Raw genomic sequence first — 13,373 nt, 5'->3', positions numbered from 1 at the left:
TACATAATTTAACAGTTGGTGCATCAGGATTTCATGCTTCGCTTCAGTGCTCGTTGACCGCGTGCTGTTCCTTCTGTGGTGCGCGCCTTGGCCATCAGGGGGCAGTATAATACAGACATGATATACATGAGGAAGACGGGCTCGTAAACGAGAGCAGTGAACTGCAGTAATAGTTGTTACACAGGATAAAGAATATATGCCTGTGCCATTTAGCACTTGTAACAATATTTTTTTGCTCGCAAATCAAGACAAAAAAAAAAAAAAAACAGCTCAGCAATGCAAAACTCGTAAGTCAAGTTACCGCTTTCGGCCTATATCAAATTAATGTTCCCCACTGACATGAATTGAAATGACTTTCATCAGCTCCAGCCCACCCCCAACACTTGTGTTATGTGTTTTTCAATAACGACAAATAGCCGTGTGCAGTGGAACCAGTACCGACAAGTGACCCAACTTCGGAGGTTTTGGAAATACGAGACGTCGCTTGGCTGATTTGTTTTTGAGTGCTAAACGGAGGCGGGGAACTTCACAACACAGAGCAGTTTGGCAGACAACAAACAATTTTTCAAAAACATTTTCAGCTGTTGGTTGCCATTCCCAGTTGACATTCAAAACTGAGAATGACGTTATGTATTTAACCTAACCACATCATTTACGGAGATCTTCTAGCTTAGTGCTAATACACAATGCAAAACGCCTTAGACAGGCTAACTAAACTAGCAGCGATGTTGTGGTAGTTATAATGCTTTAAGCAACGGATATTTGAACACAAATGGTGGAGCAACACACGTAGAGAGACAATATGGCAATACTCATAGGCATATTGTCTTTATCCCCGGAGGGAAAAAATGACAAATACAGTGGACCTGGTTTGGTACCTGCAGATTCACCTTGTCTCTGATCTTTTTAAATGCTTCATTTTTTTGGAATGTTTTTGAATTGCTCAATAATTTAGTTCGTTTTTCATCTTTTTTATTTATTTATTCATTTTTTGTTTGGGGAAACAACCCCCAAATCACTTATCTGTGGTTTACCCCTGCTTATTAAGAGAATTGTTTTTTTTTAAAATGACATCTATATATTTTTTTTTCCCCCACTGCAATTCTAATGGGCGTTAATTATCCGCTAATTTTTGCTATTTGCAGTCCGGCCCGGTTCCTAGAGCAGGGTTCCACTCTATAACTACATCTTACCGAGTCAGTCAACAAAGTGTTCTTCGTGTATTATGTATGCTATAGCATACTGCCCCCTGGTGGCCCTGATACACACACTAGAAGGAACACAATGTCAATGGGCATTGAAGCATGAAATCATGATGCACACAAAGAGTTTAATTCTTTACCTTCTATTTAATGATATTATTACTGTATATTTGACAAAAGTACAATAATGTAGCATGTTATTTTTCTTATTAAAAACGTTATTTTTATTTATTTATTTTTTGTGTGTGTGGGCTGGAACAAATTATTGGCATTTCCCTTCATTTCACTGGGTAAAGCTTATTTGAGGTACGTGAGTTTTAAGTTACAAGTGCGGTAACGGAACAAATTCAACTCGTACGTTTTGTCTTCGCATTGGACAATTGTGTTCCCGCACACAATTGTGAAGGCAAAGTGAAAGTGACAAGTGAATAAGTGTAACATAACCCACTTAAAAGCGCTCCCTCATATTTTTGCCACAATATTCCGCATAGAAAAAAAAATAAAAAATCCCCAGAGAAATTAAATAGTACGTCTCGACACGACACGGATTCATTAGAAATAAGGTCACGTTAGAGCGGCCTGCTTCCACATTTGACAGGTTGTGCTCCTCGTCCTCTGATCATCCAGAAAAATATTTTCTTTTTTTTTTCCTGACATGAATATTTGAAAGGGGAATGTTGAAATGCAGTTGAGTGCTGCTTGGTATGAATGTCAGGGAGCGCGCGGACGAGCACTTTGAATGCGGGAACGTGAGCCCACACATTACATGGATTCTTCAAATATTGCATTAAAAAATCCTCAATCGACTACTCTTAATTCAGCCAGGATGCCTCTCGTCACATACAGTGTTTGGGGGACTAACTAATTACACGTAACCCGATGAATTACAAAATGGATGTGATTGCAATCAAACAAAAATAACTTCCTTCGAGCCGGATTTGAACCAGCGACCTAAGGATTTCAGCTTTGAGCCTCTACAGTCCTCCGCTCTACCAACTGAGCTATCGAAGGTTGGCGGATATTGTAACAGAACGTCAGCTGTGCTGTTTTCTTGGTCCTTCCATACACTTGGAGGCGCTGTGGGGGGAAAAAAAGCCCGTCGAGCTGCAACTACAGGAAGTCCAAGAGCAATCTTCCGGGTGTTTGTTTTGTTTCGTAAAACAGCTCGTTCACACCAAATAACGCTCAACTTTCACTAGTCTAGTTTAATCTCTAGTCCGAGCGTTCATTCATTTTGTCAAATGTCACAGTTTAATTTCATATAATAGACGGTGACAAGTACAATGGACTGGCATTTTGCCACACGTCTTATTTGTGGTGGCGGTCACTTAAACCATGACACAGTCGGAACATTAACAACGTTGCACTTCCAATTAGGACAGTAAAAACTCCACATAAACGATTCACTTCAAATGTGCTGCACTCAGAAGTCCTTAAATGTTTCAGAACGAACGTCAACGTTTCAATGCAAATGTATTGTACTGTACTTGCAAGATAAATACAATTTAAAAGCAAATATCGTAGTCTACTGACAGACAAAAAGTTAAGAGGCTGTACGCATAACTACAAGCCTCATTATTTTTGATTGTATTCCATGTCTTAAATGCTATACATTTTATTTATATTTCAGCAATTATTTTTTTGAGAATCGGGCATACCTACTGTTATTTGATTGTTTTATTTTTTTGTTTTTGGATTTTTTTTTTTAGTGGGATATTTAGCGGAGGGGAGGGGAACAAACAAACAAACAAACCCCCCCCCCCCAAAAAAAACTATGCACGTTGGACTAGTTGCCAGTACAGGACCACTTGTCAAACGTCACGTAGACAATCGAGAAGAAACCTGACTGGAAATGAAGTCAATCTCTGAAAACAACTTTGTCAAAATTATAATTATTTTTTTTTTTTGTAAAGCAAATGCAAAACAGCTACTGGAGGGATGATGACGACGACCGACAGACAGGACGAAGATTTGAGAAGTGTAATGTACAATTGTTAGGGGGTCAGGGCATTTCCGTCTTTAAAGTCTGCCAACGTGCAGACTCTTCATCTTTAATAATCAAATATTTCAATGAATCACAATCATAAGCACAGCTACAGTATGACAAAAACATACACGACGCACAAAAGGTTGGGGATATCGGCCTTTTGCGGTGGAATTTCCAAGGACGTCCACTTCTATGCCCAACACCCCCAACTTTTTTATGCGCAGTATCCGAGGGAGTGAAATAAAATACAAACTTTAAATTTAAAAAAATGTACAGAAATTACAGAGTTAAAAACTGATACCTGAAAATGCAGTCACCATGTCATTTCCTAAGAGGAAGAAAAAAATAAAATAATAATGCACTTGGCTTGAGAATTGGTATTTACATGCCATTTATACAGTGGGGGTCGGGGGGGGATATCAATTCTTTTCAATTATGTGCATTGAAAGCGGGAATGAAGAGAAGAGAAATGTGTCATCTCGAATCTCCTGCAACGGGAAACGTGAGCGTTTTGGTGAGAAGGCAGCCAGCTCATCACGTGCTGCTTAAAAGCCATTTTCCCCCCTTGTGGTCCATCCGGGATGACATCATTAAAAGTCCTCACGTCGCTCTTACCCACTGCTCTTTTCCCCCTCCTCCTTCTTCTTTCTTTATTTTGAATTTTTAAATCTTACAGCAGTGCTCAATGGCTTTCAAGTCCTTCCAAAATTGTGCCCCCCTTGCAAAGAAAAACAAAAATGTGCTTTTTGCATAGACTTAATGCGGTTTGTGTTTCTTCTTCTTGTGTTTTTTGTCCTTCTTCTTGCTGGAACATTTGACACAAAACCACTGCTGGTCTGCGGGGGGCGCCGTCAGGATTCCCACGCAAAGCCTGAACGCAGCAAAACAGAACGTCAACAACTTCTTCAACTGAACACTTGTCATATCATCCCACATCTTTGTAGCACCATTGTTATTGTATTCGGGCCATTCCACTCGATTGGTGTCATTTCCGTGCCCAGGAAATAAAATGTATGAATGTACGGTCAAATTGAAATGCATTTCTGAATATTTGGAATATCGAGCCTCAGAGGTTAAATAGAACTGAAAGGTACCTACTTGATGCCTGGTGCTAAATTAACGGTGGACTCTCCTTACCAGTGATACCAGTCGTCACAGTCGTCGCAACCAATCATGGGGCTGCCGTCGTCCGGCTTGTCGCATCCAGGACAGATCCAGATCTGGTTTCCCCATTCGTCTCGAATCTAAAGCGGAAGACGTACGAAATGTCAAGGCCCGCCCCCGGACGCCGGCGTGGCGGATTTGTCACCGCCTCGCCGTCCACTCACCACGTATGTGCTGACCGTCTCGGTGACCACGCTGCGTACGGGCGTCTTGAGGGAGGCGGCGGGGGACATCAGAGGGCCCGGAGACGACAGCAGCAGCGACGACGACGACGACAGCGCGGGAGGCGGGGGCAGCGGCGAGGGGGGGCCGGTCACGCACGGGAGGGGCGGCAACAGGACGGGAGGCGGCGGGGGCGACCGGGGACGAATCGCGGGGGTCGACTTGGCGGCGGGGATCTTGGGGGCCGGAGGTTTTACTTCAGAGTTCGGAACCACCTTGCTGATTACGCTGCGGGGGTGGGGGAGACAGGACAATATAGCATGACTTCAGCTTCATCTTGGGATATTCTAATTTAAATATATACGTATAAAATAATAACATGTAATGGATGAGGAGTTTGGTTCTTGACTTGCCTTCAGGTAACCCCTGTTTAGAAGTAAAATTGATTTAACTTGACATGAAATCATCTTAATTTTTATAGTCTAACTCATTCCCCTTGAGGGATTATAACTAGTGTAACAAAACTGCATTTAAAAAATGCAAATTCAATTTCAAAGGAATCTTTTTAAGTAAAAGATTTTCAACAAAGTTAAATGGAATATTTTAAATTCATGAGAAATGCACCAGAGTGAACGGTAATTCCCTTCCGAGGGGAAAATGATCAGATGAGTTTTTAAAACATTGAATTTCAAATAAACAAATTGATTTTATAATTCAAAAAAAAAATAAATAAAAAAAAAAACATTTTAAAATTGAATACAAAAATAATTGCTTAAACAAATGTATCCATCCATCAGTGTTCTTTACCACTAAAAAAATGAAATTGCCACTGGGCAACTGCTTGCTACCCTTTGGATGACAGTGAAAATATCTATATATATATATATATATATATATTTTTTTTTAAATATAAAAATTTATATAAAATAAACATTTTATATAAAATATAAATCAAAAAAAAAAAAGGTGAAGTTAAAAACAACTCGATTTGAGCATGAATACATTTTGTTACGTTCCCATTGACTTACATTTTGTCCTGGCCTCCCACTCGGAGCGTCAGCCTGGGAATGACCGGAGAGGGCGCGACCACCGGCGCGTCCGCCTTCACCTGTGCAAACGCAACACCCGAGTCAGATAATGTTGAGAATTGTTCTCCAAAACAAAAGCAGATGTTTGCGAACGTCTTATTGATTGAATACAAGGAGAACCGGTGTGCTTTATTATTCGTCATTCATTCATTAACTGCTGTCAATCAACCAAGCACGCATGTTTTGGGGATGCGGGAGGAAACCGGAGAACCCGGAGAAAAGCCACGCAGGCGCGAGGAGAACATGCAAACTCCACACAGGCGGGGCCGGGATTCGAACCCTGGTCCTCAGTACTGTGAGGCAGATGTGCTAACCACCGTGCCGCCTGTTTTATTACTATAACAATACAAATTCTAAAAAAATATAATTATTAATATTTACTAAATTATAATAAAAATGAGAGGCTGCAATTCTGAGGATTTGGACAATTTTAAGTTAACCAAGGTCTCTAAATGATTACAAATCGCTATTGATTCCTTTGATATTCGATTAGTTGTCGATTAATGGTTGCGCCTCTAAACTATATTTATCTTTTCTTAATTGTATTAGCTCACTGTAGTTTACAAAATGATGCATTGTGGGATTATCTGTAGTCCACATTCTAAGAGCGCTACAAAACTGCCACCCCCACTACCAAAAAAAAAAAAAAAAAAAAAACTGAAATGGTGGAAAAGAGTTTTTACACGATATCGCCACAATTCCGTTCTGCGTTGTTCTCAGTCTTTGCACGTTTCCAGTAATTCTCTTCAAACACACTAATCTTTAAAATTGCTCGGCGCCATTTTGATGAACACAAACTTCTACTTCTACGACGTTACTTTATTAAAATGTTCATCATTATTGTAGTAGTTGAAGAAAAGTATTTTTTGAGGTACTTGGTGTATTAAAAAAACCCCAATGAGTTACATTTGTGAAAAATAAGGACCAAGAGAAAGACCTTCTCCAATCTCAGTCTCTCCTTCTCTTTTTCCTTTTCCTTCTCCCGTTTTTCCTTCTCCCGCTCCTTCTCTTTCCTCTTCTCCTCCTTTTCGCGCTCCTTTTCCTTGGCCTTCTCTCGCTCCTTCTCCTTCTTTTTCTTCTTCTCCTTCTTGTCCTTCTTCTTGTCCTTGCTCTTGCCGTCCTGGAGGACGGGCAGCAAAGGGGGCGGACGCTGGCAGGAAGAGGGGCCGAACAGGGCGGGCACCTCCCCCAGGGCCATGGGCGCCAGGGCGGCTTGCTTCTGCCTGTTGTCCTTGCTCTTGTCTTTGCCCTTGTCTTTCTTCTCCTTGTCCTTCTTGCCTTTTTCCTTGTCCTTCTTCTTGTCTTTGTGCTTGTCCTTGTCTTTCTTGGTGCTGCCGTCTCCGTCCCTGGTTTTGCTCTTGACGGAGCCCTCCGGTAGCGCAAAGTCCCGCTGGCCCACGAGCTCGTCCTCCTTCATGCCAAACTCCTTCCAGAGAATCTTCCCGTCCTTGGACAAGTCCTTGTTCTTGTTCTTCTCCTTGTTCTTGTCCTTCAGTTTGTTCTTGTCCTTATCCCGCTCCTTGTCTTTGGGCTTCTCCTTTTTCTTCAGCTTGGTCTTCAGCTCCTTTTTCAGCTTCTTCTTCACGTCCAGCGCCGACAACTTGGACTTCTCCTCGAAAATCTTCAGCAGCGGTTCGGGCGTCGGAGGCGAAGCCGACCCGGACGACACGTACTCCTCACGGTCGGGCGGCTGAGCCGAGGGCCCGCCTCGGTGGACCTTCCGGATCACCTCGTTGATGGAGTCGTCCAAGGTCCACTTTCCCGGGCCCAGCTGCAGGTGGAGCGGCGCGGACGCGGAGAGGCCGGCGCCGGGCGGGGCTTTGGGCGTGGCCGGCTCCATGATGGTCAGCCTCCTGGGACTGGAGAAGCCGTTGCTGTCCGAGTCGGAGCCCGAGGAGAAGGCGAAGGGGTCGGGCTCCCGCTCGGAACGCGCCTTGGCGATCACGGCGCTGATGGAGTCCTCGATGGCGCCGTTGCCGGGCTCGGCTTTGAGGAAGGGGCCCCGGTCGGGCTCCTTGTCGTCCACGTTGTGCCGCACGTGGATGTTCTCCTTGCCCATGCGCTCGCTGAGCACGGACAAGGGCAGCTTGTGAACGGCGTCCGTCTTAGTCGGCGGCTGGGGAGGTTTGGCCGCCACCGCCTTCGGGCTCTTGGGACTTTTCGGACTCTTTGTCCTGCCTGGTGATTTCTTCCTCTCCTTGGAAGTTTTAGGGGGAGAATGAATGGGACTGCCACCCCCTGAGGCAGGAATGAGCACTTTCGGGGACTTAGTTCTTTGTCTCCCAGGCGAAGAGACTTTCGGCTTTCTTGTAGGTGTGCTGAGGGTCTTTGGATCGGGGTATTTTGATATGGAAGGCTGAGGTCTGAAGGACGCCGGGGCTCCCGGCGGGGTTTCGGGCGACAGCGGGTCGAGGGTATCGTGAGGGGGCAGCATGCCCGGAGGAGGCACGCGCTGAGGGTTGAGGGAGGTGAGGGGCTCCCGGGGCTCCGGGCCCCACTCTGGGCTGAGGCCGGGGAGCATCCGCGGCCGCTTGGATGTAGGCATCATGCCCAGGGCCTCGTCGGGACTGTCCAGGGGCCTCTTGAGCGGGTGGTTCTCGTCGTTGACCGTCTCGTCGTCGTCGAAGTCCTCCTCGTCCTCCTCCATGGCCACCTGCATAGCTTCGGCTGAGGTGCCCGTGTCAGGAAGGACTTCTTCCTCCTCTTCTGGGAAAAAAAAAGGAGACATGCGTGTAAAGCGGGGTACCACGCACATAGCGACAATCGGGTCCAAGTTGATCATTTTCATTTTCACACAGGTCCGATTTTCGGATGCCTCGAAAACACAGGTATTTTGGCCGCCTCACTCGGTGTGTGATGAGCCTTAGAGTCTACAAGATGGCACAAAAGCCCAATTATAAAAAGTAGCAATTGGTGTCAAGGAAGTATCGTGGAGCCCTGATTTCCGAACGTTTCCATGGTTGAAAAGATTCCATTTAGGAACCACAGACCGAACAAAAATATGGCCCGATGGTCGAACCTTATCGCAGTGCGCCAACGCTTTCATTCCTCCATTTTGTGTCGAGCGGTGCCCCCATTGCGTAGAGGCGGACCACCAGTCTCAGCCGCTGCTGCGTCGCGGTCGGTCATTACTTTACTTTGTTCGTCATTGTGTGCCTTTTGGCCTTTATTTTCGCATTTTGCCCAACTCAATGTGGCTCCAAGAAAAGCAACGGACAAGCGTGGCAAGAGGGAGGGAAGTCAAAGGGTTTTGTGATTTCAGACCGCGTGCGAACGCACCAGAGTGACTCGTGAAGTGACACTCGACAGGGCAGCTAAATTTGAATGAGGAGGATCACTCGGTCAATCTAGATTTTTGATTGATCACCCCTTGTCATGTTTGATATGCAGTACTGTTCAGCTTTTGGTTGTTATCAAATTGCGCAGACCTTTTTTATTAAAAGAGGGACATTTGTTGAGGCTGGAACCAATTTGTCACATTACATTACTTGCATTCCTGTGATATATGTTCCTTGGCTCCATAAAGGTTGGAAATCACTGCTCCAGTCAGATCGTGGATTCTAATCAGTCAGGTCAAACCAACATTACAACATGACAGAAATGATGGCTGCTAACTTGCTGTAATTAAAAAGGACTATTTTTAATTCAATGACTTCACCCACACCAACATTTGTCTTTATTCCACTACAAAAGTACAGAAACAAACTTTCTTGTCGTCATATTAGTGAACATTACGCTCGAGCTTTCACATTGAACAATTGAGCCAACCAAGGTTTGTTAGGCCTGTGAAATGACGGCTAACAGGGAACTCACCTTCTTGTAAAGAGACCATTGGCGGCATGTAATCTGGAATATAGTCTTTCCGCTCTTCGGCGAAGAGCGCGCCGGGCTGAGGGAACTGCAGGACATTGTTCTTGCTGACGGGGAAGGAGGGCAACTGTTGGGGGAAGGCCACGGGTTCCAGGTTGTTGACATAGTCGTCCAGTTCGCTCAGACTCACCCCCAGCAGCCTGAAAGCCTGACTCACGTCGTCCAGCACAGGATCCGTCCTCCCATCTGCCATGTCAATTCAAACATACGTTAGAACGGCGATTCGCAAAGTTGGGTACGCAGGCGCCATCTAGTGCTACGCAAAAGAAGCACTGAATTAAATGTTCAAACTGGGCATAATGTAACAGTGGCTTAAACCTTTTTTTTTTTTTTTTTTTTTACACAATTCAGTACGGAACATTTATTCAGTACAGTTAATTGGTATTTCACATTTTAGTACAATACATTTGCAGTAATTTCTTACATTTCTTTCTTTGAAAACAAAGAAATGTAAGAAATTACAACATTTATTTAGGTCAATGTTTTATTCAACTTTTATGCCTAATACATTTCAGTTGAATCAAGTCTACTGATATCTGTATGAAATGTTGGGAGTTAAAGTAAAAAGTAATCAGAAAAATAAATACTGAAGTACAGATACCAGAAATTTTTTTACTTATGTACAGTTGCAAAGTATTTGTACAGTACTTGGATTACTTACCACCACTGATATTGACAAATACTATTGGTTTGAGTATCAGCCTCAATGGAAAAAACAAATACTGAAGTACAGCTACATGGAAAAATCGACTTAGCCCTCCTGTTTTGTTGTGGGTCAAACTGACCCGTTTTCAAGTTGAAAACGTGAAAGAAAGAAAAAACTATATATATATATATATATATATATATTTTTTTTTTTTTTCCAGCCTAATTTGTTGCAGTATTAATTGACCTGTTTTAAAATTAAAACATAAATACAAAAAAATTGTCCCTCCTGGTGTGTTGTGGGTCAAATTGACCCAGTTTTAAGTTTTATCATTATTTTATTTTTTTAATAATTTACATTTTCTATATGTTTCGATCTTTATTATGTCCAACTTCTACGTATTTTTATTTTTATTTTTAAAGTCCTCTAGTGTTGTCTGTCCCACACAGACGACATGTTTTTAAAATAACTTTATTGGTACTCAGATATTTACAGTACTACGCGAAAAGACACGTGACAAGGCTAAAAATAAACTAGCTTCTGGATTCAAATATACCGTACACGATGGCGACGCGGAATAATGTCTTTTGCGGAGCCGATCAACGATCGAATTATGGCATTAAAGCCGATCAGCATAAAATGCTAATTAATCGTCCGATACCGATCAAGCTGATCCGATCGGTGTAAAGTCTAATTTGAACTGCTAAAAACACATTGCTCTCAAAAATGTTATTCTTCCTGTTAGGTTGTGGGTCATCAACAAACGTTTTTTATTTTATTGTTCTAAAAAAATATATTTTATTGCTCCTCTTGCATTGTTGGTCAAATTGACCCTGTTTGACGTCCAAAACACGCTTGAAACAATATTTTTACCTTTGTGTTAAATTGCAGGAAAATTCTAGTACAAAGTGCTTTTATTGTCATTTTACTGTCAAAATTTGACCCGTATAAAGTTGACAACTTTTTTTTTAACCACGTCCAAACTTTTTGTTGGGTCAAACTGACCCGTTGTAACGTTAAAATCCACAACACGACAAAAGGGATGAACATTTTTTTCTCTAGGACTAACAACTTCAAAAAGAGGGACTCTGACCTACAACACAACAGGAGTGTTGAACTATGTTTTCTGCATTTGTCCACTATAAAATGGGTCAATTTGACCCACAACGCAACTGGAGGTTTCAGCGGTGTACGGTCCTGTACTTTTGACAACTTTCCCTAGGGGGCGCTATTCTGAGAACATCGTGATCGCGTACTCAAGCAAACGAGAAAAAAAGAGAGAGAGAGCGAGAGAGAGAGAACAACTGTATGTAAAGTAGAAAAGGGGTGAATAGGGGACGCAGCACTCACACAGCTCCGAGTAGCGATGGCAGACTCGGCCCATCTGCTGGATGTACCGCTGCAGCACATCGGCCAGAAGGTCGCAGGCGGTTAGCTGAACGGCGTCCCAGCCCAGAGCCTGGCAGATCTGCGCCACCGACACACGCAGCAGCGAGCGGCCATAGCTCTCGCACATCGTCGTTAGCGCTCCTCAGTCTCGCTCAATCCCGTCTCCAAAGCGTCATGCTTCACCAGAGCCCCGCTGGGGCGCCACGAAAGCCGCTCAAGTGGCCAATTCGGCTCATCTACTTCGCTAAGTGCGCTGGCGCTTTTGCCAGAGTCGCCATCTTGATTCGTTCGACGAGACCCATCCCCGGGATGCTCACTGCGCAGGCGCAAGAACAACACTGGCGCTTGGAGTGGACTGCTCTCATGATGCGTTCGAGACGACTGGGAATCTGGAAAATTCCTTTATTTCCAACCTCCTCGCTCCTCTGTTTCCATGTTAGCGCCTCCCTCCAGAGATCCCATCGAGGAAACGACGAGATCAACAGAGGGGCGCGAGGGCGAGCGGCGATAAATGTTAGGAGCAATGAATGAGAAGATCGTTCCTCGATGACGGCAATTACAGCTGACGTCAATCGCCCACGCGTCGGAACTATTAACTGTCACAGCACGTCCACTTTATGCTTTATTGTTCAAGTGGAATTAATTCTTTTGCCACTTTCTGATTTGTGAGTGAGCTTTTAAAAAAACAACAACTCACATTTGTGGTGGTCTTTTTATTTTTTTCCACCCTAAAGCCCACCTGTAAAGATTAAAAGGCGTTTTTAGAACTTCATTTCAACTTTTCAAAACTTTTGAAAGCGCATGTAAAACTGTTCGGTGTTATTGCACAACTTGCTGTTGTTTAATAAAGAGTTGGACAGCAAAATGCTCGACAGGTGTTTAACCCCAGGCACCCATTTTTGGTGCAACGATCGACAATCCTGAATCCCCTCATAACTCTGTGACATACGTTGCGATCTTTAAACTCCCGATTTCGAGTGGGGAATTTGAACGCAGCATATGACTCACGTGATCTCACAGAGGGAGAAGAAATTAAAATGCTCACGTAATCTAAATTCCTACTAACCTGCGTTTCGTAGTCACGGTCGAAACGTGATTAGGCCACATCGCCCATAAAGTGTCCGCGTAAATTAAACAAACGAAGAGCTGACACTTCCAACTTTGTGCGTTTGGCCGCGGCGTCCATTTCCTCTTCTCCTTCCCGCCGAGTGACGTCAAAGCTGTCGACGACGACGACCGGAAGGTGGCGAAAAAGTACAGATTTGTACTCGAGTACAAGTACTCTGGTCAAAGTAGAAATGCTGATTCAAATACTTTCCCACATAAACGTGCAAAACGTCAAGGCTGAAATGTTAAAAAAAAAAAAAAAATACTTTGGTAGGGCTATTTATTCAACTCCTTGAGCGAAGTCAAAAGTCCACACTGAAATTCACGTTAGCTAGAAGAATTTATGGGATTTTGCTAACAACAGCGTAGCATTGCTTTACAGAGAATACAAGTATGAATAGATTTAAATGACTATGTGGTCAAAGCACATAAGTTTATGCAAATTCTGCACTGCCTGAATTCCGCTGTTCTCTTCTGCTTTGTGATTGGCCAGACTTGCTTTTCTGGGATCTGCCTTAGCTGCTGCCCGGCGTTGTTGCCATGGTAACCCATGACGTCACATTCTGGCTCCCGTTTGCAGAAAAGTTTTGTGTGTGTATTACAATGACAATTAAGGCCTTTCTAAAACTATTTAAATGGTTTCTATAGCACAATTTTCATCTTACCTTTTGGGGAAATTATGGACACCCTATATTTGATTGACTTTCACACCTGCTAAAGATACCACGCCTTTCTGCTGTTTATGAATCCATCATCAA

General features: G+C 43.6%; 1 protein-coding gene and 1 non-coding gene across 4 annotated transcripts; both read right to left on the bottom strand.

Moving 5' to 3' along the window:
- Nucleotides 1–2,125: 2,125 nt before the first annotated feature.
- Nucleotides 2,126–2,213, bottom strand: trnay-gua (transfer RNA tyrosine (anticodon GUA)). The gene is given in 2 exon segments: nucleotides 2,126–2,161; nucleotides 2,177–2,213. It is a non-coding gene; the product is annotated as a tRNA-Tyr (tRNA).
- Nucleotides 2,214–3,212: 999 nt separating this feature from the next.
- Nucleotides 3,213–12,372, bottom strand: taf3 (TAF3 RNA polymerase II, TATA box binding protein (TBP)-associated facto). 3 transcript variants are annotated; one of them, XM_061774388.1, is made up of 7 exons: nucleotides 11,470–12,372; nucleotides 9,417–9,659; nucleotides 6,541–8,309; nucleotides 5,544–5,623; nucleotides 4,533–4,803; nucleotides 4,327–4,433; nucleotides 3,213–4,060 (listed from the first exon to the last, which is right to left on the bottom strand). In XM_061774388.1, exons 1-7 carry the CDS (start codon nucleotides 11,633–11,635, stop codon nucleotides 3,946–3,948), a joined length of 2,751 nt encoding a protein of 916 aa, XP_061630372.1. In that variant the 5' UTR covers nucleotides 11,636–12,372; the 3' UTR covers nucleotides 3,213–3,945. The 3 variants fall into 3 exon arrangements, with proteins under 3 accessions (XP_061630372.1, XP_061630371.1, XP_061630370.1); XM_061774387.1 differs by having other exon boundaries at nucleotides 4,518–4,803; nucleotides 6,541–8,306; nucleotides 11,470–12,371; XM_061774386.1 differs by having other exon boundaries at nucleotides 4,518–4,803; nucleotides 11,470–12,363.
- Nucleotides 12,373–13,373: the final 1,001 nt, after the last annotated feature.

This window comes from Phyllopteryx taeniolatus, chromosome 5 (genome assembly GCF_024500385.1).
Source record: "Phyllopteryx taeniolatus isolate TA_2022b chromosome 5, UOR_Ptae_1.2, whole genome shotgun sequence".
Taxonomy (NCBI): domain Eukaryota; kingdom Metazoa; phylum Chordata; class Actinopteri; order Syngnathiformes; family Syngnathidae; genus Phyllopteryx; species Phyllopteryx taeniolatus.
The sequence above is the reverse complement of the archived record's forward strand: the minus strand, read 5'-3'. Positions and strand labels throughout refer to the sequence as shown.